The sequence below is a fragment of the Moschus berezovskii genome, chromosome 4 (assembly GCF_049115385.1).
Source record: "Moschus berezovskii isolate FMDL1 chromosome 4, NW_MosBer_1.0, whole genome shotgun sequence".
NCBI classification, from domain to species: Eukaryota; Metazoa; Chordata; class Mammalia; order Artiodactyla; family Moschidae; genus Moschus; species Moschus berezovskii.
The window spans coordinates 11,036,393-11,063,041 of NC_142463.1; the positions used below are offsets into that span (position 1 = coordinate 11,036,393).

The following is a 26,649-nucleotide window of genomic DNA, read 5'->3' on the forward strand; positions in this document are numbered from 1 at the left end:
CTTTCTGGAGTTGCTCAAAGGAAGAAGACACTGGCAGGAAGGGGGGGCAGGAGGACAGCAGGTCACTGGGCCTAATCTCTGGGCAATGGAGAACTAGACAACTGACCTTCTGTAGGTCAGGACAAAGGGCAGGGATAGGGTGCGCAGGGCCCAGCTGCGCCTGCTCCTTCCGCCCCGTCAGTCCCTGCAGCAGCAGCATCGATCCACCTTCCCAGCAAGCTCCCCCCTCTCTGCCCAGGCTGGGCTGACTTGGCTTGAGGCCCACCTCAGTTGGCACTAACAAGGGGATTGGGGGATCTACTTCCCCGGGCTGGGAAGCAGAACTACTTGGGGGAGGGGGGTCAGAAGGAATTCATTCCCTCCTTGGACAGAACACAGGGGAGAAAATCCTTCCCGGGTAGATAAGGGGGTCATCCGATGAGTCTAGGGGAGGTTTAGGGCCAGGACCACCCAGTTCGGAGCCGGGAGAGACCGGGAGCAGATTAGAGACCTGGGTAAGGCGGTGGTGCAGGCCTGTAATTACTCCCAGAGGAGCAGGGAAGACACAGCCCCAACCGTAGGATGATGCAGGAAGGGCCGCATCAAGGCTTCCAGGCCGGGTCTCTCCCCACCCCAGCCATCACCAGGGGAGAGAGCGCATAGCCCCTTTAGGGGTCTTCTTGTGACCCTCCAAGGCTCCCGACGTCCCTCGGGCGGATTTTATTTGAGGTGGGTTTGGGAATGACTGCCGATCTGAAGCTGCCGCCAAGGCCCCAGAGCCGGAGCTCGCAGGCTCCAGGGTGGGACTGGGGGCTCCCATCCCCGCCGCTCCCCCCCCAGTTCTAGCGGCGCGTGAGTCACCCGAGCGCTCCCTACATAGTCGCCTCGCGCTGCGGCGCGTACCAACGCGCGGCCGCAGGGGGAGGCAGCTCGTCCGGCGTCCTCCGGGAGCCGTAGCGTCCCCTCAGCCGCGGCTGCAGGAGAGGCGTCCCCCGGCTCCAGGCCCGGAGCCCCAGGGCGGGGGCGCGGCGGGCGGGGCGGGAGCGCGGTCCCCGGGCGCTGCGGGGGTGGCCCTCCCCGCGCCGCACTTGGTACGCGCCAGCCGCGAGGCCAGGCCCAGCCCGGGCGGTACAATAGGGTTGGGCAGTGGCCGCGACTGGGCCGGCGCCGGGCAGGCAGAAGGATCGAGGCCGGAGCCGACAGACACTGGGCGGCCGGCTACTGCGAGCGCGCAGGCTACCAGCCGAATCAGCCTCGACCTTCGCCAGAGCTCCCCCGGCCTTCGAATCGTTGCCCGCCGGGCCGGGCCGGGCGTGATGCGCCGCGGGACCCCTATCCTGGCCGCCGGCCGCCGCCGCCGTCGCCGCTGAGACCCCCAAGACACCCCCCCACCCCCAGTGACGCCGCAGCCATGGAGAGCGGCTCACGTTCGGAGCCGGGCACGGGCGCAGCCCCAGGTATGCCAGAGGCGAGATGAGAGAAGGGGATCGGGGGGCCTCGGAAAGGGCGAGGATGAAGCCAGCCCGCGCGGCGGGGACCCCTCCCCCGCCGCGCCCTCTGACCACTTGGAAGTTTAAAAATAAAGGCTGCAGCGGCGTCGGCGGCTCTGGGCCACCGGCGCATCTTCTGACAGCTGCCCCTCCCCCACCCCGGGCGCCGGGACGTCCTGGGCGCCGGGATCCCCGGGGGCCCCAATGTAGAGTTGATGGTGACCCCTCCGTCCCAACCCAGTGCCACCTCGGCTGCCCGGCCCCTACCGTCCTCCCCGATCCACCCCAGGCCTCGTCTACTGAGCTGGGGCGTGAGTCCCCCTCCCATTCCTGGTGGGCACATGTGACCCCAGCCTGAACGTGTGTGTCGGGGGTTCAGATTCTCAGGCCTGAAGCCTTGCATACCGAAGCCTAGGCCCTGGCGCCCCCCGCCTCCCCACGCCCAGGCCCTGGCCCAGACCTCGCCCCCACCCCATCCCTCCAGCTGCCGCGCAAAGGGCCTGTTGCTGCTGCCCGCCGGCCGGGAGGGGAGGGAGGGGAGGGGAGGTCTCTAGCTGCGGCTGCCAAGTAACCCGCCGGATAAAGGCAGGGGGAGGGGGAGGCAGCATTGTTTGGGCAGAGGGCGGGAGCTGGGGAGTGGGCCGATTCCCCTGCAGCCTGGCCTACTCTGGAGCCCACCCAGTCCGATCTGGGGAGAAAGGAGACAGAAGTATATATCTCAGGGCCTGAGTGTTTCCCAGAGAATGGTGTGAAGGCTCGAGGCCGGCACTCCAGGGACCTGCCACATCATTCCTCAGCCTGAGGCTTCTGATACCCACCCCCCTACCCTTATACACACACACACACACACACACACACACACACTCTCTCTCTCTCTCTCTCTCACACACACACACTCACACACTCCCTCCCTCCCTCCCTCCCTCTCTCTCAGGCCCCTGACCATCAAAGCTCTCTCCCCGCTCACTCCACCAACCACCACAGTTCCCAGGACTTCTGCAAATCCCATTCGGATCTGGGAGCAGCTGATGAGGGGGTGGGGACAGGTTTCTGGTTGGGCCTGGGGTTGGAGGGAGGGATTTCTCTTTCTCTTTCTTCCTGGAAAGGGAGGGAGGAGCATGATTACTGAGGACCCAAGCTCTCTTCCCACTGACTCAGGGGGGAGGTGGCCCCAACCCCACACCTCCATAGAGTCCTAGAGCCTAATCCACGTCAACTCCCTGCCCCCTGGGTCATGGGCCCAGGATGAAACCGTGTTTGTGGGTGCAGAGAGCCCAGAACAAGGTGGAGCCGCTTGGTTGTGGGTGGGCTCCACCCCATGCCCTTATGGGTGTTTGGAGGGGACCCTGTGGGTGTGGGAGCTGGAGGATGCAGGGGGAGGCCAGCAGACCCATGTGGTTCAGGAGGTCTATAGGCTGTGCCAGAACAATGGCACTTCGGTCTGTCTTGGCTCTGCTGAGCCTGAGAGGGGACACCCAGGGAGGCCTCGCCCGTGTCCATTCCATCCGCTTCCTGGCCCTCTGCTGCTGAGGGTCTCTGGCACCGGTGTGTACATCAGGGCCTGAGTGGTGGTGATTACTGGGCCAGAGATGAGGGCTGGAGTGAGTGGCTGGTTTATAAGCAGGGCACTTGAATGGGATATCTGGATTGAATGCGAGGGCACGGGTGGGATGCTTGGCTGTGCTAGGGGGACCTGACTGGGTCCTGCACACCAAGTCCTGGATTGGGAAGGCTTCTATACACAGGGACTACCTAGATGGAGTTACATGAGAACTGGGGTCAGGATGGTGGCTGGTCTGTACCAGTTTCAGTTAAAGATGACAAGGGCCCTGTGAGTCAGGAGCCTTCAGGGAGTAAAGGTGATGCCCACTGCATGTGCCCTGTGAGAGTCTGAGGCATGGGTCTGAGACACTGAATACATATGACATGATCCCTGCCCTCTCTGAGCTGCCTTTGCACACTGAGCGTTACCAGGAGGCAGCATGGAGTAGGGGACAGGTGTGGCCTGTAGCAAGTGACCTGCCTTCTCCAGACAGAGTTCATGGCCCTGGAAAATGGAGGTATTGTTATCAGCCTTGTGGGGTTAATGTTAGAGGTTAGAGATGATGTACCTAAAGGAAGCTGGCACATGGATGCCCGCAACACAGTGTTATTACCATTACTGCGGTCATGCTCATCAGAACTGGTGCCAGCCGGGAGGTACGAAATATGGAGAAAGTAGGGGCAGGAGTCGGGATTTCCTTTGCTTGAGAGTATAGACTCTGGAATCAGTTTAAGTCTCCCCTTCATAACTTACTACTGTATGACTTATGTAAGTTGCTGAAGTCTTAAATTTTCCCATCTGTAAAATGATAATAATGCTGGAAATGATCTCATAGAGACATTGGGATCATTAAATTAGAGAAATACATAAGACATTTAGGAGAGGCCCTGGTAAATAGTTAATGCTCAGTAAACGCTATTCATTTTTGTTGTTATTATTTTTAATTCCTTTGGAGGCCTGAGGAGAAGATGTGATTAATTAGAACTTCAGGAGGTAAATGTAGGCCAGAGAGCAAGGTGGAAATGAGTTCTAGACAGACATGAGCCGGGGTGTATCTGGGGAACAGAGGGCCCCATACTTGAAGTGGGGCATTTGGAAATAGGAGAGAGAGCCGGGGGTAGGTGCAGCCATCCAGCGCACCTATATTGATGCCTGCCTTGTGCCAGCTCAGTCCTGGCTGTACAGACGACAGGGAAGTGAATCCCAGTCACCACCCTCAGGGAGCTCCCGTTGATGCAGTGGTTGGTGGAATCTGCTTGTGGAAGACTTCACAGAGGAGGTGTTTGAGATGGACCTGAACTGATGAGAAGAAGATGGGCCGCCTCTGCACCTCTCCACATATAGCAGCCAGCCTGGCTGGCAGCTCCCACTGGTAGCTTCTGTCCCTCCTGGGGCTGGTGGGCCCAGTAATGAGGCCTTAATGAGCCCCTAATGTGCAGTCACGCATATGCAAATAAGGAAGAAGGGGCACCAGGCCAGTTCACTCCCCCTCCTCCAGGGATGGGCATCAACTGGTGGCTGGGCAGAGCTGAGGGAGTGGGGAAGGAGCTGAAAGCAGGGCCCAGCCTGGGGTGGTGGCACTTGAGAGCCATCAGGGCAGTTCTCAGGCCTGAGCAAGGCTGGGAGTTTGGCCACAAGCAGCTAGGAACCATGTCTTTGGGTCTCCACTGGGCCTTGGGGCCAGTGAAGCAGCCAGCAAGCCAGGCTCAGATAATGCAGCTTTGTTGGCGGTGGCAGCTCTGCCTGGCACTCCGGGGCACAGCCTTCGGTGTCTCCTCCATCACCTCTCAGCTGCAGCTTTTCCACCCGAGGGAAGCAGAGAGGGTGGCAGCCGCTGGAGAACCTGGGATCTAGTGCATGTGTGCTCAGTCGCTCAGTCGTGTCCTGCTCTTTGTGACCCCAAGGGCTGTAGCCTGCCAGGCTCCTCTGTCCATGGAATTTTCCAGGCAAAAATACTGAAGTGGGTTGCCATTTCCTGCTCCTTACCAATGACAAGAGGAAATAGACCCCCTGGTGATCCTACTGATCTACTCTTATTTATCAAGGACCTTCTGTGTGCCAGGCATAGTGCTTAGCAGGTCCTGTGCATTGTCTCATTTGATCCTCAAAAATATCTGGTATGGACTAGTATTATCCTCATTTTATTTATTTTTCAAATTTTCCTTTTTATATTTGGCTGCACCATGCAGCATGTTGGATATCAGTTCCCCAAACAGTAATTGAACCTGTACCCCCCAGACCCCCTGCAGTGGAAGCACCGAGTCTTAACCACCGGACCACCAGGGAAGTCCCATATCCTCATTTTATAGATGAGGCTCAGAGAAGGAAGTAACTTGCTTAAAGTCACACAGCTAGGTGCTGGAGGAGGAAGGATTTGAACCCAGGTCCGTCCAACTCTGAAGCCTGTACACCAAACCTTCATGCTGAATTAATCATGGCCAAGCCAGCTGGTGAAAGAATCCGACTTCACTTTCCTTGCAGTGACTGGTCTTCTCTGGGCATTGTGGACTTAGGAACCCTGTAATCTTTTCTCTGGGAGGCAGAAGTAGAACAGCAGGGCCCTGCATCCCCTATCCACCCAGGCTGGAATCTGAGCAAATCAGACCAGAAGGAGGCCCTGGACGCAGGCAGTGGTGACAGTTCAGCCAGCAGGCCATCCTCAGGCCTTGGCTTAAGGCCGGGCCTCTGCCCTCGGCTCCTAGGCCCCAGCGTGGGCAGCCCTGCTGGGGCTGAGGGAGGGCCGGGCTGCGGGATGGGGTCATTTCCTGCCGCCTAAAATAACAGGAAGTGGGTGCTCCTGATTGGAGGCTGGGAACAATGGCCGCCAACCGGGCCAGAGAGCTCCTCAGATCTGCAGTCTCCGATGGGATCCCAGCTTTATCATCCACAGAGGCCCATGGCTTGGCCCCAGCGCCCTGCAGTGAAGGGCCTGTGGCCCAGGTTCTGAGGAGTGCTGGTACAGGTTGCCCCTCTGCTGGTTCCCTCCCTCTCAGAGCTGGCTCAGCTCTGTCCCTGCCGGGAGTGGTGCTGCCCCCTAAGGGTCCCCTCTGTCCCAGCCTCACCATCAGACATCTCCTAGGGTTTGTCCTTCCTGCCCACCCCCATTCTCCCAGCCCCCAGCTCTCTCGAGGAGAGGAAACCCAGGAGGCCGCCCCCTTTGGGTCACAGAGTGAAGGTACAGACTCTCAGCCTGATTCGAGTTCCAAACCCAGCTTTGCTACTACTCACCAGCTGTGTGACTTAATCTCTCTGAATCTATTTCCTCATTTGTCAAATAGGGTAATAATATCAACCCCATAGGATGGTGGTGAAGGTGAAAAGGACTAAAGTGTTAAGGGATTTACCTGACGCAGCATTAGCTGTTGCTGCTGTTAACTGGGCTTTCCCTGGGCCCAGGTAAAGGAGTGCCTAGAGGGGCAGGGTCGAAGTGACCTGATGACACACGCTGCGACAGGGTGTCTCTGATTGCTTTATGAATCTCTGAAGTTTCATTTGTGTCTCGGAGGGGGTGCTTGACTCCGTGTATGTGTGTAGATTTCTGAATCCCAGCAGGAGGTCTGTTTTCCATATGTAACAGGAGAGGGAGAGAGAAAAGAACGTGTCTTGTCCCTCGCCATTGTGTGGACTCTGCACATTGTCTGGGTGTCTCCCGCTGTCTCTCTGCAATGTGTACTCTCTGTCTGTGTGTGTGTGTCTGTGCCCCTCTGTCAGCCTCCCTGTCTTCATTTGTCTGCTCTAGTGCGGCCACCTAAGGAGCTACTGTGGGAGCCAGAAGGGCTCTGGCTAGAGGTGCTGACCTCTGCTGTCTGGGCACCCCCTCCCCTGGGCACTCCCTTGCTCTGCCTCCTGGAGGAGGGCCATTCACCCCCACCCCTGCTCAGGTGCCCCAGTTCTTGACTCCTGGTGGCCAGCCTGGGCAGGAGCCTGCCTTCCCTGCATTCCTACCCTCTGAGCTCAGTGCCTGCCTGCCCCACCTGCACCCTTCATCTTCAGGGGGGAAACCCACTGAATCACTTCCTTCTTCAGGGAATAGGCAGGAGCCTTGGGGAGGGGTTATGTGACACCCACCAGAAACAGTGTGACATAAGGGTTTTGTCATCAGACAGCCTTGGGCCTAGTCCTACTTCTGACACTGATGTGAGCAGTCACTTAACCTGTCTGAGTAAGTGTTCTTACCTGGGGAACGGGCCTTCCATAGCACTTTCCCTTGGGGGCTATAATAAGAACTTGAGGAGATAAGGGCAAGTGCCTGGTTTACTGTAGGGCTTCAGCAAATTAGTTTTGTTTCCCTTCCTGGACTTAGGAGCTGCCAGGGCACACACAGAACTCTGATATGGTAGAGACATTTAGTGTTAGAGAGGCTAGATGTTGGAACAGCTAGGGGTTTTACTGTTTTAATCCATCCATCCACCCATTCCTCCATCCATCCATCCATTCGTCCGTCCGTCCATCCATGCATGTGTTCCTTAAGCAGACATAGAATTCCTTCTCTGCTGGGCAGATCCTATATAAGGCTCTGGGCTGCAAAAAGGATTCTCTCCACCAGCCCTCACAGGGACAGCAGGCAGACGAAAAGGTCAGATTGAGTTATGGGTATTGTGAGAGGAGTTTTGACCCAGGAGCAGTTGTTGGGGTGGGAGGAGGGAGGGATGGGAGGCAAGGACTGCCAGCACCCGGATGGTGGGAATAGGGAGTGAGCACCCTGAGACATGTGACCGGCCCTCCGAGAGACTTGGCCCTGATCTCTGTGCAGTCCCTCTTGGGCTTTTGGAGAAAACTAGACTAACCGATCCTGCCACCAGCTCTTGCACCTTTGCCTTGCCCATGCTCTTTGTGCCAAGAAATGAATGCAAACTATCTGTCGCTTATCCAGTTCTTAACAAATACTTCTGGTCAATATCAATATCGCAAAATAAAACCTTACAATTTGACACAGACCAAAATAAAGTGAGGTGGCTGAAGGATTGCATTTGATGATTGAAAATGGGAATAATCAGATATTGATTTAACCATGCCTAGATAAGTAACCAAGGGATTCATTTGGCTTAACATAATTTGTTCCAAATAACACAGTCTTGATGACATTTCATCAGGGTTGGCATAATTGTCAGGAAAGTATTTGTATTCAGGGTCAGTAGTCCGCCAGGTCAGAAGAAGAGTTCCTAACATGCTGTTTGCCTCCTGAGAGGTTTTTCTTGTTGAATTGCTGGAATTCACACTCATTATTACTTTTATTAACTTCTCCTTGAGTACCTTAGTCCAGGAAGCTGCCCAAATTGAGATGGAATTGTTTTGCCTCTCTTCAAGTGTTTATCCCTGTGCAATATGTTGCCGCACAGATCTGCCCACTATTAGGGTGAAAATCTCCTTCTCTGTGCATGTGCTTTAGGCGAGGGTGGCTTCCTAGTACAGCGATTTATTCCTATATAGCAGCATTTTGTGACTGTCTCCACATACTGGGCACTGTGGTAGCTGCTGTGGCAAGCTACAGTGGCAAGCAGAGCAGATGCAACCCAGCCCTTAGGGGGAGGACAATAACGAAAAAACCAAACAAGGAAGTTTAAAATTCTAACAGTCACAGTGCTCCAAACAAGAGGCATGAAGCCATGACTACATATAATGAAGGAATTTATCCTGTGCAGAGAGGCCCAGGAAAGCTCCCCCAAGGAAATGATGCCTCAGCAAAGATCTGAAGGATGAATGAGAGTTAAGTAAGAAAAGAGAGAGGGGGAAGAACTTGTGCAAAGGCCCTGGGGCACAGGGAGTTGTTCAAGGCTACCAGAAAAGGTCAGTGTGGCTGGAGTATAGACAACAAGTAGGGAGCAGAGGGGGCGCCTCAAGAGGTGTGGGAGAGGGAGGCAGGGACTTCAGACTATGTTGGACTTGCATCCTGGGTTCAAGAATCTTGTGTTTCTCTTCAGAATGATGAGAAATTACTGGGGAGCTTCAGGTGGGGAAGAGAACCATGACCAGATTTGCATTTGAAAACAATTACTTTGGACACTAGGTAAAGAGCAGAGCTGGAAAGGGTGCGGGTAGGATGATGAAGAAGTTTGCAGTCATCCAGAGAAGGGAGGTGCTGATGGCATCTGCCAGGATGGCGTTCACTGATGTATTCATTCAACACATAGCTGGGGAGCCACCTCCGTGCCAAGCGCTGTTGCTGTTAGAGACAGAAGAGCTAAGCAACGTATAGACGGAAATGTGTGCCCTCATGGAGATTACTTTCTGGAGGTGGGAGACAGCGTTAAAGTGGTGCTAACGCTTACCGAGGATAACAGAGCTGGAATGAAAAAGAATAACAGTTGGAGGACTTCCTGGTGGTCCAGTAGCTGAGACTCTGCGCTCTCGATGCAGGGGGCCAGGGTTTGATCCCTGGTCAGAGAACAAGATCACGCATGCCACAACCAAGACCTGATGCGGCCAAATAAAATATATATAAAATAAAATTTAAAAAGATATGCTATATACAGATGGAAACTGGAATGTCTGGGTTGCGGTTGACTGAGATAGGGAAAACTGGAGGAGGAGCAGAGTTTTGGAGAGAAAGATCAGGAGTTCAGTTTGGGATGTTAAATTTGAGGTGTCAGTGAGACATCCAGGGGGGTCAGATAGGGAGTTGCATGTGGGGAGGAGAAAATTTTTTAAAAAAAGAATTCAGTTGGAAAGGGAAGGGAAACTTCACCTACAGTTTGTAGTTTTAGAGGGGGTCAGGGAAGTCTTGACCGAGAAGTGACACTCGGGGAAAGAACCGAAGGAGGTGAGGGAGTAAGACATGCAGGATCCAGGGGCAGAGAACTCTGGCAGAGGAAACAGTGCGCGCAGAGCCCCGAGGCAGGAGCGCGCCCGGCACAAATAAGGAACAGTGGCCGGGAAGAGGCGGAACAGGGGGAGACGGGGAGGAGGAGAGGAGGCCAAGAGGTAATGGGCCGCAGAGCGAGGATCCTGAAGGGCCTTGAAGGCCATCGGTTGCCTTTGGTTTTTCCTCCCTTGAAGTGTGGGGCGTCTTTGGACGATCTTGTCAGCTCTCCAACCAGGAATTGAACCCGGGCCATGGCAGTCAAAGCCTGGAATTCCAACTACTAGGCCACCAGGGAACTCTCAATCTGACTGATACTTTTTTTAAAAATGTATTTCTTTATTTTAATTGGAGGCTAATTACAATATTGTGGTGGTTTTTGCCATACACTGACATGAATCAGCCATGGGTATACATGTGTCCCCCCCCCCGCCCTGTCCCAAACCCCCCTCCCCCGACTGATTCTTGAACAGAATCGTTCTGCTGCTTTGGTGAGAAAAGACCCAAGGGGAACAAAGGATGGCATCAGGGAGTCTTTCATGAGAGCTGATAGAAGATGATAGAAATGGACCAAGATGACAGAAATCGAGCTAGAAGTGACTGGATTCAGAATATACTGGGCATTTGGAGTCAAAAAGATTTACTGAGGCGTTAGATGTGAGGTGTGAGACAAGAAAAGATCCTAAAGTGACTCTGAAGACTTTGGGCCTGAGAAACTGGAAGGATTGGGTTGCCATTGACTGAGATAGGGAAAACTGGAGGAGCAGGGTCTGGCAAGGAAAGATCAGGAGCTGAGTTTGGGGTGTTAAGTTTGGGGCCTCAGGAAGACACCCAGGGGTGTCAGGTAGGGAGTTGCATGAGCGAAACCAGCACTCAAGGGAGAGGTCTGGGCTGGAGATACAAATTTGGTTGTCATCAGCAGAGTGATGGTATTTAAAGCCATGAGTCTGGATGAGGTCATCAAGGGAGTATGTGTAGACCGATGAGAGGTCTTCAGTGGGCCCTGGGGTGCTCCGGTGCTAAGAGGTTAGGAAGTTTATGAGGGTCTGGCAAAGAAGCCCGAGAAGTCACAGTCAGCAAGTGGAAGGAAAACCGGCGAGTGTGTTGTCTTCAGGGCCAACTGAAGGAAGAGCACCGAGGGCTCCACCGTGTCAAATGCGGCTGACAGGTCAGTGGGGTGAGGCCCAGGAAGTGGCTGCTGACTCAGCAATGTGGATGTCACTGGTGACCTTGAGAAGAGCAGTGGCATGGAGCTGTGGGGGTGAAGGCCTGCCCCAGTGGGCTCTTGTGGCAGAGATGGGGAGGAGTAGGCCAGTTCTTCTGGGGTGCTGTTTGCTGAGCCCCTGCCAGGTACCGGAGGTGATGTGCCTACTCACCATAGGTCCCAAGACCATAGGCCCCACCTTGGGAAAACCGGAGCTCAGACCTGCCTGACTGAAGCCGGACACCTTGTGCCCTGCCGCATCTGAGCGCCAGACGCAGGCCCTTCCAGGCCTCACCCCTGCACTTCCTCCCAGACTCCCCTTCAGTGGCAGGTCTAGTCAGAAGCTAGCTGGAGAGACTCACTGCCTTGCCTGGTGGGTGTGATTCACCTCGGTGCAGACAAACACCTGCCTACCAGTTTTCCTTGCAACATCTGTAGCATGCACAGGTGCCAGGAGAATGGCAATAAACAGGCCTCACCCTCAGCCTTCAAACTTTGTGCTTACGTACCTAGGCCCTTTGGCCCCAGACAGTCCTGGGTTTGAATCCTGCCTCTGCCATGTACTAGTTCTATGACCCTGAATGAATCATTTACTGGGGTAAGCTTTGATGGTCTCTTACCCTGTTCAACGAGGGTAAGACTCTCTTTCTCAGAGTCCATACGGAGATGCAGGACGGCTCAGCTCTCGGTGTGTAGGAAGCATTTCACCAAGAGGCTGCCACTAGGTTTCTTGCCCACCGGGACTGGGGAGGGGTTTTCAGGTGGCTGGGAAGTAGACTAGCAGTGACCAGGCAGCCTTTTGAAGTCGATGTGGGGAGGGACTGGCAGAGTGGGAGGGACCACTGGGGAGACAGGGCCCTTGGCTGGGGCTCTTGCCTGGAACCCAGGAATCTAGAAGGGCAGGAATGAGGGGAAAAGAGTGTGAGCCTCAGACAGTGTCATTGCGTAATGCGTTACCTCACACTGCCCTATGCAGAGGCCGGAGGCTGTGGGGTTAGAGCAAGGGCCCTGGTGACCAACACTGTGTTCAAGTCCCGACTCCTTCACTTCCCAGCTGAGTGGCCTCAGACTTCACTTAATTTCTTTTCGCTTTCCTCCCTCTCCTTCTCTGTCTCAAAGAAATATTTACAATGCCTCCTTTAGAAGTATTGTCATAAGGATTCAAACTAGCGTGTGTAAAATACTCTCTCCATAGGAAGCTCTCAAGAAATATATACATGGTAGTGGTTATCGTTGCTCCTAATGCTCATCACAGGCCTACTGTCTGCATTTTACAGAAGAGGAACCATGGCACAGAGAGGGCCTGTGACTAGTCCAAGGTCACACAGTCAGTGGGGAGGCCAGATAGTTAACTAGTCTGCCTTCGTCAGAGCCCATTAGACACCCGTCTCCCTGAAAAGGGTCCCCAGAGTTCCAAAGTCAACTCCTTAGGAGTGTCTTCTCCCTGTTCACACATTGTCACCCACAGGGAAGGGGAATTTATCACCTCCTGAGAAGACAGTTCCTAGAGCAGAAGGCCCTGTGTGATAGAGGCACCTGGTGAGAGCGAAAAATGCTTTCGATTGATCTTTCCATGGGCTGTGGCCCTGATCCCTAAGCCCAGGCAGCGGGTGTGATCCCCATCTGTCCCCTCAAGCTCCTTAGACGGCAGCAGTCGATGGCACCAGGGCTCAACGTGCAGAGGCTGCTCTTTGGCAGCTTCATAAGACAAACAGGAAGAGAGAGGGAAGTGTTGTGTCCTGGCACGTGAATTGTTCCAGGCCCTTCACTGACATCCCTACCAGCTTGGGCTTTTACAGTCCCCATTTTACAGATATGAAAACTGAGGCTTAGAGAGGTTGAGTGGTTTACCCTAGGTTACCAAGGCCCTCTCTTCCTATCTTGGGGTGGTGAGGTCAGAATCGGACCCTCAGCTGGCTGGCCCCTAAGCCCGTCTTTCAGTTGCTCACACGTGTGTGCAAGGACATGTATTCATCAAATCATGTGGCTTCCTTACTTGGCACTTCGGTATCTTTTTCAGGGACCTGAAATATTAATGTCTAACACGAAGAAATCTGCGGGTGGTTGGGAAAGAAAACAAATGACGAAATGGTTGTAGCCAGTTGCCTATCCTGTTGGGGATCCCACCTGGGCATCCCACTGTGCCCGTGCTTATGTCTTTCCTCCTGGCCAGTCGCAGGCACCACCTGAGCACTGGGCATTGGGATGAGTCCTGTGACCCCAAGGCAAAGCAGAAAGGCGAGGGAGGCAGACGTGGAAACCAACCTTTACCATTTGGTCTGCTAATTACCCCCGACGTCTCAGCTTTACCAATATACCCTGCTCCCTCTGCCCCCTTGCAAATGCTCTTCTCTCTACCAGAACCCTTTCTGCCTTGGTTTGCTAACTCCAGCTCATCCTAGACCTCAGGTTGGCTGTCACTTCTGCAGGAAGCCCCCTCAGTATAGGTTAACCATCTCTGCTTTGCTACTCCAGACATAGTACTTATTCTATACTGTAATTGCCTCACTATCTGTCTGTCTGCCTGCCAGAGTGTGGGCTCCACAGAGGCAGGGACTGTGGCCATTTTCTCACCATTACATCATTAGTGTCTGGAGCAGGGCCTGGCACATAGAAGAAACTTGATAAACACGGATGGATAAATGAATACCAACTGGACAAGGGAAAGAACTACATGTTGAACTGAGGGTAACAGATGTTCTGCCTCACTTTCTCTCCTCTCTTGTGTCTTACTTCCAGCTATGGCAGCCAGGACCCCTCCAGAGCCAAGACCCTCTCCAGAAGGTGACCCCTCCCCGCCGCCGCCACCACCACCGATGTCAACCCTGGTGCCCGACACTCCCCCAGACACGCCTCCCGCCATGAAGAACACCACTAGCCCCAAGCCGCTTCCACTGGAACCAGAGAGCCCCCCGGAGCTGGTAGGGCCTAGGCCAGCCCCCCAGCAGGAAGAGTCCCCTTCCTCCGAAGTGAAGACCAGGGGACCCACCCCACCAGCCACGGGCCCACGGGATGCCAGGCCTCCTCGAAGGAGCAGCCAGCCATCCCTGCCAGCAGCACCCGCCTCCGACAGCCCTCCCACCAAGCAAGGTATGTGTGATGTCCCTCGTCCTGGGCCCAGTCCCAGCCCTGGGTGAAGCCCCCAGAGGGAGTCTCCTGGGCCCCGGAGGAGATGGAAAAGGCGTGGGCATGTGGCCTGGGGGCAGGGCCCTGAGGCTGACTCCCCTTGGAGAGGAATCTCTTGACCTAAGTCTCTCCTTATTCCTTTTGTTAAGACGTAAAGAAGGCAGGAGAGAGACACAAGCTGGCAAAGGAGCGGCGGGAAGAGCGGGCCAAGTACCTGGGTGAGTGCGTGGCAGCTCCCCTTCAGCCTCCCTCCATGGACATCCTGTTAGTAGCACTAACCCCTCGGGAACCTCTGTTGTGTACGCGGTGCTAAGAGCAGTTCGCTTATCTCACTTAACTCTGTACCCATTTTGAGGATGGGGAGACAGAGGCTCGGAAAGATGCTATCCTTTGCCTAAGACACACAGCTAGGTGGAGTAGCTGAGACTCAGAGCCAGAAGCCTCATCTCACCCCATGCTCTTAATCACAATATGTCAGCAGGCCCTGAAGTTAGACAGGGACCTGGCCCTAAAGAGCTCACTTCTCCTCGGGAGCCCAGAGACCACGATGCTGGTGGGAGGGAAACAGGCCTCCTGCCAGGGAAGCCCTCATTCTGAGGCCCCAGCCCACCTTCAGCATGCCCTTCAACTTGAGGCGGGGAGTCTCAGAACACAGGCATCTCCCCACTAGGCAGCCTGGGGGGAAGACCCACCCCAGGCCGGAGGAACAGGCAAGGCCACTCGGAACAGACACTTGGGGGCCCAGGCGCTACCAGATGTTCATACCCCTGTGGCTCCTTCCCCACCCCCCGCAGCGGCCAAAAAGGCAGTGTGGCTGGAGAAGGAGGAGAAGGCCAAGGCACTGCGGGAGAAGCAGCTCCAGGAGCGCCGGCGGCGGCTGGAAGAGCAGCGGCTCAAAGCCGAGCAGCGCCGGGCAGCCCTGGAGGAGCGGCAGCGGCAGAAGCTGGAGAAAAACAAGGTTTGTGCTGGGCTCTGGCTGGGCACGCGTGGCTGTGTGTGCACACATCTGCATGCGGGCTCAATGTGAACACACATCCCTGTGTTCACAATGCAGTCGGGTCCCGTGGGCCCTGCATCTCAGCGTCTGTGCAGGCGTGTCTGGTTCTGTGCGTGCCAGGATAGGTGCCTGTAGCCGTGTGCTGCCATTACGTGTGTGTGCGTGCCCCGGGTGGGTGTGTGTAGGTGTGCAGAGAAGTGTCTGTGTGAGTGCGCCAAGTGAACTCCTAGTGAGGAGAACCCTGGCCTGAGCACTGTGAAGAAATGAAGGGAAGGGTGGCCTGGCTCTGGTCCAGGCCTCAGACTGAACGCAAACCCAGCTCCAGGGTCAGAACCCCCGGTGCCAGAGGTCCATCTGGGAGACCCAGGCAGGGAGAGTCCCACCTGCTCCTCAAAGAAACAGCTCACAGGCTCAGGAAATGAGTCAAGAACAGTGAAAAGCTCCCCAAGAACAAGTTGAAAGGGATCTGTTGCAAACTGTCTTTAGTCACAGCGAGGGCTCAGTAGCCTTGGTTACCCGCCATGAGTCAGGGAAACCTTCTAGGGGTGGGGGAGACATTGTCCTGGGAGAGAGCCTTTCTCCCAGGTAGAAGGAAAGCTGCTGAGCCCAGACCTCTCCCCCTACCCTGGCCCCCTCCCCTCCAGGAGCGCTATGAGGCAGCCATCCAGCGGTCAGTGAAGAAGACATGGGCCGAAATCCGGCAGCAGCGCTGGTCCTGGGCAGGGGCCCTGCACCACAGCTCCCCAGGACGCAAGACCAGTGAGTGGGCTGGAGGGGCTGCAGGGTGGGAGGGGGAGGCTGGGGCCTGAGAAGTGGGGAAGGGAGCAGCCTCAGTGCAAGGAGCTGGCAGCGACCCGCAGCAGGTATGCCTCGCTTCGTGTGCCTTGTGTCTTCTGGAATGATCTGTAAACCCAAGTCTGTAGAACCAAGTCCTGTCCAAGGACTTCCACTATCAAGTCAGAGGTGGGTGCTCTTCATTCGGTTTGCTCTTTCTAGACTAGCCTTCTTTGCTCCTGTCAGTTACTCTTAGTTGATTGATACAGAAAAGAGCACTTTACTACCCTGCAGACACTGGATGTTTTAAGAAAACTGTCACCCTGATGTACCTGTCGTGGAAGGTAGATTTTTGTCTCTGAGTTTTCTTTGCGTAGGGCCATCATGGATTTTGGCCTGACATTTTGCTGGCGTGTATGTACTGCTGTGTTTGGATGTCTTTATGTAATGGCAACATTTGGTATTTCTCATCGTGCATCTTTTGGTGTATATGCTCATGGATCTGTGCATTGCGTGTCTTAGTACGTGTTTGCCTTGATGTGTGAGTGGTCTTGTGTACCCCACTGTGGACTCCCAAGTCAGACAGAATTGGGTCTGGATTCCCAGCTCTGGCCCTTGCGGTGTGACCTCTGACTTCTTGCTCTCTCACTTTCTTTATCTGTAAAATGGGGATAACAGTACTACTTGCCTCCGAGGTTGTAGGTAGATGTTTGGGAGGATCAAGTGTGGTAACATGTGTGTGGTGCCCAGCACAGTGCCTGGTACGTGGTAAGCACCCAACAAATGTTACAAATATGATTCAGTTGCTTTGCTGTACTTGTGCCTGTCTGCATCTGGGTCTGGGCCCTTTCCCGTGGCTCTGTTTGGTTCTGTGTCTGTGCATGTCTGCACTGTCGTGTGCATGCAGAGGCACCTGGCACTCTATATGCCCGTGCGTGCATGTCTTTGTCTTTGTGTGTCCCTGTGAATATGTGAGTCTGTGTGAGCGCCTTTGACCATGGGTCCTTCTGTTTAGGAGCGTCTGTATTTGCTGCAGGACCATGGGTGTTGTAGCCAGAGTGCCTTGGCTGGGCAGGGTCAGCAAGTGCCAATGCTGGGTGGTTGTGGGGGAAGGCTTGCAGCGCCCAGCCCTAGGGAATGACTTCCTGGCCAGGAGGGCTGTAGTGTCTCCAGTTTTATTCCATCTCCTTCCTCTGTTCCTTTTCCGTCGGCTCCCCCAATCCAGGTTGTCTCTGGTCACCTACCCACCCCCCCATCCCCTCCAGAGCCAAGTCTGCCTCCTCCCCCCTTCCTAGCCTGCCCAGTCCTCCCTCTCCCACCCTGCCCGCGGAGCATCCTGCATGGAAGGCCTCAGTGCCCCCCCTGGCTCCCGTCCGGCCCGGCCCTAATGCCGTGTCTTTTCCCCTCCAGGTGGGAGCAGGTGCTCCGTGTCGGCAGTAAACCTGCCCAAACACGTGGACTCTATAATCAACAAGCGGCTCTCAAAGTCCTCTGCCACGCTCTGGAACTCCCCCAGTAGAAGTAAGAGAAGGCCCAGCCCTCCTTCCTCCAGAGCTCCTTGTAGTCCCCTCCTTGTAGCCTCTTCCAGAGCTCAGAAAAAACCTCAGGTCCCAGGAGCCCTCACACACCCCAGGTCTCCTTCCCCACTCGACCCCGCTTGGGGTTGTGCACCCCTCGGGGGAGCCGGCATTTGGATCTGGGGCCCGAGAACAGAGGTGCGCCCCACAGGGGAGGAGAACAGAGGGCAGTGACCCAGCAGGCAGAGCCTGGCTAGAGCCTCAAGAGCAGGTGGGGATGAGAGTGGGGGTGGAGGGTGGGAATGGGCCGGCAGCCTCATCTCCAACCACAGCCAGCTGGTCTAGGCCAGCCTCAGGCAGGTGGCCTTGCCCGGGAGTACCCGATGAGCCTGGGTGCTGTGCGTGCAGGAGCCCTCTTATTCTGCCTCCGCCCTGGAGCGCCCACGCAACCCTGCCCTCTCTGCCTTCAGAGCCCCAGCCATGGCCTTGGCTGGTTCCAGACTCGTGGCCAACCAGGGTAGCACAGCCCCTGCGTTCCCACCATGCCCTGATGTCACATGTGAAGGGGCCATGGTAGGAGTTATTTATAAGTTTCTCCAGCTTTTATTTGGTTGCTCTGTTGCCCAGCAACAAAATCAGCTGCTGTTACCAACCCCACCTGACTGAAGCTTAAAAATAACCCAGCAGCTGAGGGGACAGAGCAGGGTGGCCCGGGGCAGCCAGGCCCCCTAGCAGCCTCTCCCTGGCATGGGATACACAAAAGCAGGGCCTCTTCTCAGTCAGAGGAGCACAAGGGCCCTCACTGTCCCAAATCCCGTCGGGGGTGGAGAGGGGGTTGCAGGCGATGCCTCCCTAGGCCAAGACTCCGAGGGCAGGAGGAGCAGAGCCCTACAATGGGACATTGAAGTTGGCAACTGGGTACACCACCAACCTTGGCTGTCTCCTCTCTATAATCATAGTTCAGTGCCCTTTCACCTGGGGAGAGAGGTAGGAGGGACCTCTCTAGCCCTGCAGGAGGTTGCCAAGGGAAGTGTCTTGTTGCCTGGGTCTTCAGTCGGGGTCAGACCCCAGGGCGGACAAGTGTAACCCCCATGAATAGGGGGAGAGTCTGAGACTCCTTGGGCTCTGCGTGGGGATGGTACCTGGCCGCCTCCAGATGCCTCTGCTTGCCCACTCTAGCCCTGTAGTAACCTGCTTCTCCTGGCATTCTCCCCCTAGATCGCAGCCTGCAGCTCAGTCCATGGGAGAGCAGCATCGTGGACCGTCTGATGACGCCCACCCTCTCCTTCCTGGCCCGGAGTCGCAGTGCAGTCACACTGCCCCGAAACGGCCGGGACCAGGGTAGGGGCCGCGGCCCTGGGAGAGCCCCCTCGAGGGGCGGGGCAGGGGCCAGCCACGCCAGTGGACCGCGCCCCGACCGCAGTCATCCCTCCGCAGCCGTGCCCCTGTGCCCGCGCTCAGCCTCCGCCAGCCCGCTGACGCCGTGCAGCGCCCCCCGAAGCGGGCACCGCTGCGCCCCCGCCGGGGAGCGCGGGGATCGCCGCAAGGCCAGCGCCGGGGGCAGCCCCGCCCCGGCCCGCCTCCGGCCCGAGGCCTCGCCGGTGAGTGGCTGGCTGCGCAAGTGGGGACCCGGCTCCTGAGCTGGGGAGCACGAGCGCCTCTGAACTCTGCTTCCCCTCTCCCTGCTCTCCTTAACCCTCCTCCCCAGGTGCAGAAAAAGGAGAAGAAGGACAAGGAGCGGGAAAACGAGAAGGAGAAGAATGCCCTGGCCCGGGAGCGCAACCTCAAGAAGCGCCAGTCGCTGCCTGCTTCTCTGCGCCCGCGCCTCTCCGCTGCCAACGCGGAGCACAGGTGGGCCCGACAGTGGGGCAGGGCCTGCTACGGCCAGGCCAGCTAGCCAGCCATTCATTCATAAATATGTGTCGTGCATATTTGCCAGCCAGTCATTCATAAATATGTGTTGCTCTAGAGGAGCCTGGCGGGCTACAGTCCATGGGGTCGCAAGAGTCCCAAACGACTTAACGACTAAACAACAACCCACCTCTAGAAAGAAAGCTCCTTGAGAGCAGAATTTTTTTAATTTTTGGAGTGTTTTGATCACTGAAGTAACCCTTGCACCTAGAACCAGTGCCTGGTAAGCACTCAAGAAATACATGCTGGACGAATGAATGGTCTCACCAGGTACTGTGTTCTGGGTGCCCAGCACACTTCCCTGAGCCAAGCCAGTCCTCGTTCGTAATCTTACTGGCTCTTAGGGAAACAAACAGGAGTCAAAGAATCACAAATGAATATGTAATTACAAACTGGGATATATACACGAAATTATGTTTCTGTGAGAGCATATAAGGTGGGGGTGCTGACCAAACCTGGGAGGACACTTCCCCAGGGAAGTGACATGCTCAAAGTGTGTGTGTGTGTGTGTGGACACTCTGTGCCCTTGAGGTCTAATTCTTCTTTTTCCTCTCAGTCCCAAATCCAAGGCCCGGCCATCCTCTCCCTCCACAACCTGGCACAGGCCTGCCTCCCCCTGCCTCAGCCCAGGGCCAGGTCATGCTCTGCCCCCCAAACCACCATCCCCCCGAGGCACCACTGCATCACCCAAAGGGCGAGTTCGGAGGAAGGAGGAGGCAAAGGAGAGCCCCAGTGTGGTGGGGCCTGAGGACAAGACCCAGAGCAAGGGCAAGGCCAGTGACGAGAGGGAGCCTGCAGCCCCGGCCTCACCGGCCCCCTCGCCTGTGCCCTCACCCACCCCAGTCCAGCCCCAGAAAGAGCAGCCCACAGAGATCCCTGCAGGTGGGCAGGGAGAGAAGAGGCCAAAAGGTGGGCAGGGCAGAGAAGCCAGCTTTGCCTGTGAGTGGGAGGTGGTCAGAGGTGCGGGCTGCCAGAGACCAGGACCTCAGTGCTCTGAGTCGGTGGCAGAAGCTGGGTGGGTGGGCCGCCGGGGTCGCCCTGAGGTCCAGCAAGCACACGGGTATGGGCGTGGTGGGGAGGGGAGGGGATGGAGGGGCCTGTGCTGGTCGGTGCATGCTGACTCCTGGTCCCGGATCCCGCTCCAGAGACAGCTGTCCCGACCTCACCCACAGCCCCTGCTCCCCCGGTGACCCCTAGCAAACCCATGGCTGGCACCACGGACCGAGAAGAGGCCACTCGGCTCCTGGCTGAGAAGCGGCGCCAGGCCCGGGAGCAGCGGGAGCGCGAGGAACAGGAGCGGAGGCTGCAGGCCGAAAGGGACAAGTGAGCACGCCCTCGGGGACCGAGGAGGCCCTTACGGGGGCTGGAGAAGAAGCCGGGCGTGAGCCTGAGTCTCCTGTGTCCCCCAGGCGACTGCGAGAGGAGCAGCTGGCTCGGGAGGCCGAGGCCCGGGCGGAGCGGGAGGCCGAGGCCCGGAGACGCGAGGAGCAGGAGGCTCGGGAGAAGGCGCAGGCCGAGCAGGAGGAGCAGGAGCGGCTGCAGAAGCAGGTGCCCCCGCGAGCCGGGGCGCGGGCGCCTCCTGGTGGCGGGTCGGGGGCCGGCTGGAAGGGACCGCCGGGGGCCGGCCGCCTAAAGCTCCCGCGGGGGGGTCTTTGGCAGAAAGAGGAAGCTGAAGCTCGATCCCGAGAAGAAGCGGAGCGGCAGCGTCTGGAGCGGGAAAAGCACTTCCAGCGGGAGGAGCAGGAGCGGCAAGAGCGCAGAAAGGTATTGCGAGCGGCTGGCCGAGTCGTGAGCGGGACCAGCTCCTGGCTCGGTTCGCACTTCTTTAGAGGGGCTAGTGGGGCTGGGAGGGGGCCCTGCCTTGGGATGCAGAGGGTTAGGTCGAGGGGGAGTGGGGGCGAGATCAGCTTCCTGGCCTGGAAAGAACTGGTGTGAGCTAGAAGGGCCCCCGAGACTCCAGGACCAGGGCTAGTTGGTGGGAGGTCGAGGATTAGGGCCGGGCTTGGGCCTAACCGGAGTGGGGCTTCTTTCCGAACAGCGCCTGGAGGAGATCATGAAAAGGACTCGGAAGTCAGAAGCTGCTGAAACCAAGGTCAGGATGCCCGCAAGAGCGGTGTTGGGAGTGTAGGTCCAGTGAGGCAGGAAGGGAGGTCGCGGAAAGGCATCCAGGGTGGAGGAGCGAGGCTGTCCAGGATCTGGGCGTGGGGAGAGAAGAATTCAGCGGCGCAGTCGGGTGGGGCAAGGAATCCCCTGGAGCCTGACTGCTCCTCCTCTTCCAAGCAGAAGCAGGACAGAAAGGAGGCGACGGCCAACAATTCCAGCCCAGGTAAAAGCCTGTTCCCTCCTCTTAAGCCCCAGCCCCAGCCCCAGCCTTCGATCCTCTCCCCCACCCCTAACTGATGGCCATTCCTTCCCAGGGATAGACCCTGCGAAAGCTGTGGAGGCTCGGCCCTCCGGGCTGCAGAAAGAGGAGCTGGCCCCCCAGGAGCCTCAGTGGAGGTACCAGCTCCCAAGCGCAGGGCCCAGGAGCAGGGAGGCAGGGTCAGGCTGGAAACCGTAGGGTGCCTGGGCTGTCCCACGATGGGAGCGGCCTGAGCGTTGGCCTCTGCATCCACAGCCTGCCAAACAAGGAGTCGTCGGGGTCCCTGGTGAATGGGCTGCAGCCTCTGCCAGCGCACCAGGAGAACGGCTTCTCCCCTAAGGGACCCTCTGGGGACAAGAGTCTGGGCCGGAAGCCAGAGGCTCTCCTGCCCTTTGCAGAGGCAGAAGCCTTCCTCAAGAAAGCTGTGGTGCAGCCCCCGCAGGTCACAGGTGGGGATCCCTTTCTCCGGGACCTGCATCTCTAGCTCCCAACAGCCTTCCCCAGCCTCCTCCGCCCAGCCCTTTCTTCTCCCAGCTCCATCAGAGGCCCTCTCGAGCTCTAGTGAGAAGACCCCCCCACCCCACACCTGGTTCTGGGCTTGGAGCCTGGTTTGCCCTGACTGTTTTCCCTCCTGCTTTTTTCCCCAGAAGTCCTTTAAGGGGTTGCCTCAGATCCAGGCACAGCTATGAGGGCTCCTCTGCATCATCTACCAGGGTGTCTGGAAGAGAAGAAGACAGAACAAAGCCGGAAGTGGCCTGGGCCCCTGGGGGTTGGGTCCTCTCTGTTATTTTTAATCTGCACCTTATAGACTGATATCTCTTTGGCTGGAGCCAGACCCTGCCCCTCAGTGCATTCGTGTGCTCACACGCGCGGACACCCCCCATACACACACATACACTCACAGCCTCTCTGGCTTCCTCCCATGGGGAGGAGCCACCTGTAGTATTTGCCTTGGTTTGGTGGGATACAGTGGATGTGAATACTGTAAATAGCTTGTGCTCAGACCCCTCGGCGTGGAGGGGGCGGGTGCAGGAGGCAGACCCTCCCAAGACTCCGTGGGGAGAGCTTCCTCCCTCTATTTAACTGTAACTGAGGGGGAACCCAGGTCTGGGGATGGGGGGCACCTTGGGCCACAAGATGTTGGTTGCTTTAGGGGTACCCGTGCCCCCTGCCCTCGCCTGGAATCAGTGTTACTGCATCTGATCAAATTTCTCCAGAAATAAAGTGAGAATAATTCTGCCAGTCCTGTCTGTCCTTAGGGCTGGCAGTGGGGTTGGGAGCAGGCGTCCTCCTGAGTTCTAAGAAGAACTTGAGGACCCGATGGCCTGCGGATATCCAGCCCTACCTGGTAACCAGTCCCAGACGTCTTCTGGCGGTCTTCCATTTTGCCTTTCATCCATTCATTTAACAGAAATGGTTACATCTCCTCTTTACTAGGCAGTGAGCTCTATGCCAGGGATACAAGGAGGAAGACATGGGTCTCTGTTCTCTTGGAGTTGACAGTCTCGCAGTGAGCATCAGAGACACAGGAGCCCTCTCAACATCCATTCCCATTGCCCCTTCCTCATTCCAGAGTCCTGATTTTGTGCAGGTGGCAGTCTTCCTCCTGGATCCCACTATGTACTTCAGCAGAGGTGGCTCCTAAGCCCAGGGGTGCATCAGGATTGTAATCGATGGTCCCAACCCCCTAGCAAGTGATTGGTTTAGGTATCTGCCAGCAGATACAAGGAAAACCCTCCCTCATTTTTTTTTTCCTCACTCACTTTGAAAGAAAAATACCAGGTGGGAGCCAGCCTCTAAGGTGACCTCCCAGCATCTCCCACCCCCTAGTGTTCACACCCTGTGTAGTCCCTTCTCTTGTAGGATCAAGGCTGGGCTGACTGATGATAGAATAGAGTGGCAGTGGTGGTGTGTCATGTCTGAGATTAGGTCTTAAAAGACACTGCAGCTTCCGACTCAGTTGCTCTCTCACTCTGGAGGAAGACAGCAAGCACTAAATCAGGAACAGCCTTATGGAGCGTCCGACCTATGGAGGCATCAAAGCCTCCTGCCAACAGCCACACGAATCAACTTGGGAGTGGATCCTCCAGCTGCAGTTAAGCCTTCAGGGGACTTCAGCCTTGGTTAATAGTTTGACAATAACCTCATGAGAGACCTTCTACCAGAACCACCAGCGAAGCCTCTCCAGTTAAAATGTCATTTTAAACTGCCAAGTTCTGCGACAACTTATTACACAGCAGTAGTTAAGTGAGACACATCAGGAGGAGAAAACCCTGTTGGTTTGACATGAAGTCCTGCTGTGAGGCCTGGAATTGCTGTATCCATCCTGCTGACCTGAGGATGAAGACAACATCAAGGGGGCAGTGCAGCAAGATGGGGAAAACTGGGGTCCTCGAGAACACCCCTTAATTGGCCCACCTCAAAACCAGTCCTGCCACTGGACAGCTTCCCTTGTTTAAGCCAGTGGAGTTGGGTTTTCTGTTATGGTGGTCAAGCTTCTAACCCATCTAGGGACATAGATGATAAAGACATAAATGCATTTCTGTGTGAGCTAGGATGAAGGAAATGAACTGGATGAAAAGCTCATCACAGGAAGACCTACTCAGAGAAACTGTCCTGTAAAGATGCAGCATTTCAACTTGACCTGAAGGATGAGAAGGAGCCAGCCATGTGAAACAGAGCGAGAAGAGTTGCAGGGGGAGGGTTCAGTATGTGAGAAGCCCCAGAGGAGTGAGAGCAAGACCAGTGCTGCTGAGGGCCGTGAACTGTGGCAAGAGCCGGCAGAGGGGGAGAGGTGGGCAGGGCCAAGTCTCGGGCATCCAGGATCACCTGGGTAGGGAAGGTGCTAACAGTTTCCAGGCCCTCTCCCCATCTAGCTCCTTTGACACCCCTTCCAGCCCCCAGCTCACACTGAGGCAGAGATGCCATTTCCCTGCAGGCAGTACCCTCTGAATACTGCGGCTGGAGAATCACTGATTCATTTATTCATTCAATCAATTGCGGAGCACCAGCTAAGCACCACAGGGATATGATGCTAAGCAAAACCAGACTTGGGAGCTCTTGGAGCTTCCTGGTGGGAAAGACGGGCATTAACCAAATAACCACACAGATGGAAACATATAAAATGTGGTTAAGTGCTCTGAAGATGGAATATCTGAGTAATAAGAGCACCTAACAGGAGGATCTAGGTTGATGTCAGTTAAGATATCCTGGAATAAATGGTGTTTAATCTGAAATCTGATGGCTGGTAGATGTTGACTGGGTGAAGTCAGGAATGGAAAAATGAGAGGAGACATAACGTTTTCTAGACAAGGGAAAAAGCAAGTGCAAAGGCCTTGCACAGAAAGGAGATATGTTTCAGGATCTGGAGGAGTGTAAGCAGATCTGAAGGAATCTATTTTTACTCATCACCGGAGTCCTCAGTGTCTGGTACGATAGGCACTCAATATTTGTTTAAGGAAGGGGTGCTGATAGAGATTATCATTCTGAGTGAAATAAGTCAAACAGGGAAGCACAAATATATCACTTATATGTGGAATCTAAAATAAAAAGATACAAAAGAACTTATTTATAAAACAAAAACAGACTTACAGACATAGAAAACAAACTTATGGATACCAAAGAGGAAAGAAGGGGATGGGATAAATTAGAGGAGTTTGGGATTAATAGATACAAACTATTATCTATATATAACCAACAAGGGCCTACTGTATAGCTCAAGGAACTATATTCAATAGCTTTTTAACTTTTAATAAAATATCATGGAAAATAGACTATATATGTATATACACACACACACATATATAAAATAAATTTGCTATACACCAGAAACTAACACAACCTTGTAAATCAACTATGTTTCAATTAAAAAAAAAAGAAAAGAAAGGTCCATTGAGGAGGTGGCGCTTGGCACAAGGTGAACCAGACCATGCAAGGCCTTGTAAGGCTGTGTCAGGAGTCTGGATTTTATTCCAAGGGCCACGGGAAGACACTGAAGGCTATTAAATGGGGTGGGAAAGGTGACATGGTCAGACTGGCATTTTTATTAGAACTCTTTGGCTGTTGGGTGGGAAACCAGTAGGGACCAGTTAAGAAGTGATTACCAAGATCCAGACAGAAGATGATAGAGGCTTAAGCTCAGGAGACAGAGATGGAAAGAAGGTGTTATTTAGTCTCTAAGTCACTCTTTTGCGACACTTGCAATGCCATGGGCAGCAGCCCACCGGTCTCCCCTGTCTATAGGATTTCCCAGGCAAGAATACTGGGTTGCCATTTCCTTCTCCAGGGGATCTTCCCAACCCTGGGATCAAACCTGCATCTCCTATATTGCAGGCAGATTATTTACCACTGAGCCACCTGGGAAACTCTTGGAAAAGTGGGCCACATGAATTTACTTATTTATTCAAGAAACAATGAACACCTACTATGTGCCAGGCACAGAGGTGCTGGAGATTTTCAAGCTCACAGAAACTGACATGGTCCTTATGCCCATGGAGCATACAGTCTAGTGGAAGAAACAGACATTAATTAAATAATAGCACCAAATGGACAGTTACAGCTATGACAGATACATGCAGGGGAAGCGTGTGGGGCCAGGAGAGTGAGTAATGAGGGACCTGCCCTGATCACAAAGGTCAAGGGGGACGTCCTTGAGAAAGCAATGCTGGAGCAGAGATCTGAGGGAGTAAGAGTTAACAGGACAGAAGGGTGGGATTCGTTCCAGGCAGAGAAAACAGCAGATGCAAAGGGCCTGTGATGACCTGGCCAGTGCATTTGAAACAGAGAATAAGGAGGACGATGGGACCAGGGAGGGAGAAGAACCAGAGCACGCAGGACTTTATGGGCCATGCTAATAAGAGCTTGGTCTTTTTTGCAAGAGCCACCGGGAAGCTGTTGAGAGATTTCATCTGGTAGGTGACACGATCAGAATGAGGATTTGAAAGGTTT

General features: G+C 55.4%; 1 protein-coding gene across 5 annotated transcripts; it reads left to right on the top strand.

Annotated features, from left to right (window-relative positions):
* The first annotated feature begins 1,124 nt into the window (after nt 1-1,124).
* On the top strand, nt 1,125-22,941 carry MAP7D1 (MAP7 domain containing 1). 5 transcript variants are annotated; one of them, XM_088835138.1, is made up of 18 exons: nt 1,127-1,436; nt 13,755-14,105; nt 14,291-14,359; nt 14,936-15,099; nt 15,783-15,897; nt 17,323-17,433; nt 18,648-18,770; nt 18,867-19,030; nt 19,138-19,280; nt 19,897-20,249; nt 20,486-20,663; nt 20,750-20,888; nt 21,000-21,104; nt 21,379-21,432; nt 21,624-21,666; nt 21,758-21,839; nt 21,958-22,151; nt 22,350-22,941. In XM_088835138.1, the coding sequence occupies exons 1-18, from the start codon at nt 1,391-1,393 to the stop codon at nt 22,358-22,360; spliced, it is 2,445 nt and encodes an 814-aa protein (XP_088691264.1). In that variant the 5' UTR covers nt 1,127-1,390; the 3' UTR covers nt 22,361-22,941. The 5 variants fall into 5 exon arrangements, with proteins under 5 accessions (XP_088691263.1, XP_055258567.2, XP_055258569.2 ...); XM_055402593.2 differs by having other exon boundaries at nt 19,897-20,222; XM_088835137.1 differs by having other exon boundaries at nt 1,125-1,436; nt 18,648-19,030.
* Nucleotides 22,942-26,649: the final 3,708 nt, after the last annotated feature.

Bases quoted from the DNA above. Each gene is read 5' to 3' on its own strand.
- MAP7D1 (XM_088835137.1), top strand. From the start codon at position 1,391: ATGGAGAGCGGCTCACGTTCGGAGCCGGGCACGGGCGCAGCCCCAG. The intron at 19,281-19,896 runs GTGGGCCCGACA...TTTTCCTCTCAG, and splicing joins GCTGCCAACGCGGAGCACAG to TCCCAAATCCAAGGCCCGGC. The intron at 20,664-20,749 runs GTGAGCACGCCC...TGTGTCCCCCAG, and splicing joins CTGCAGGCCGAAAGGGACAA to GCGACTGCGAGAGGAGCAGC.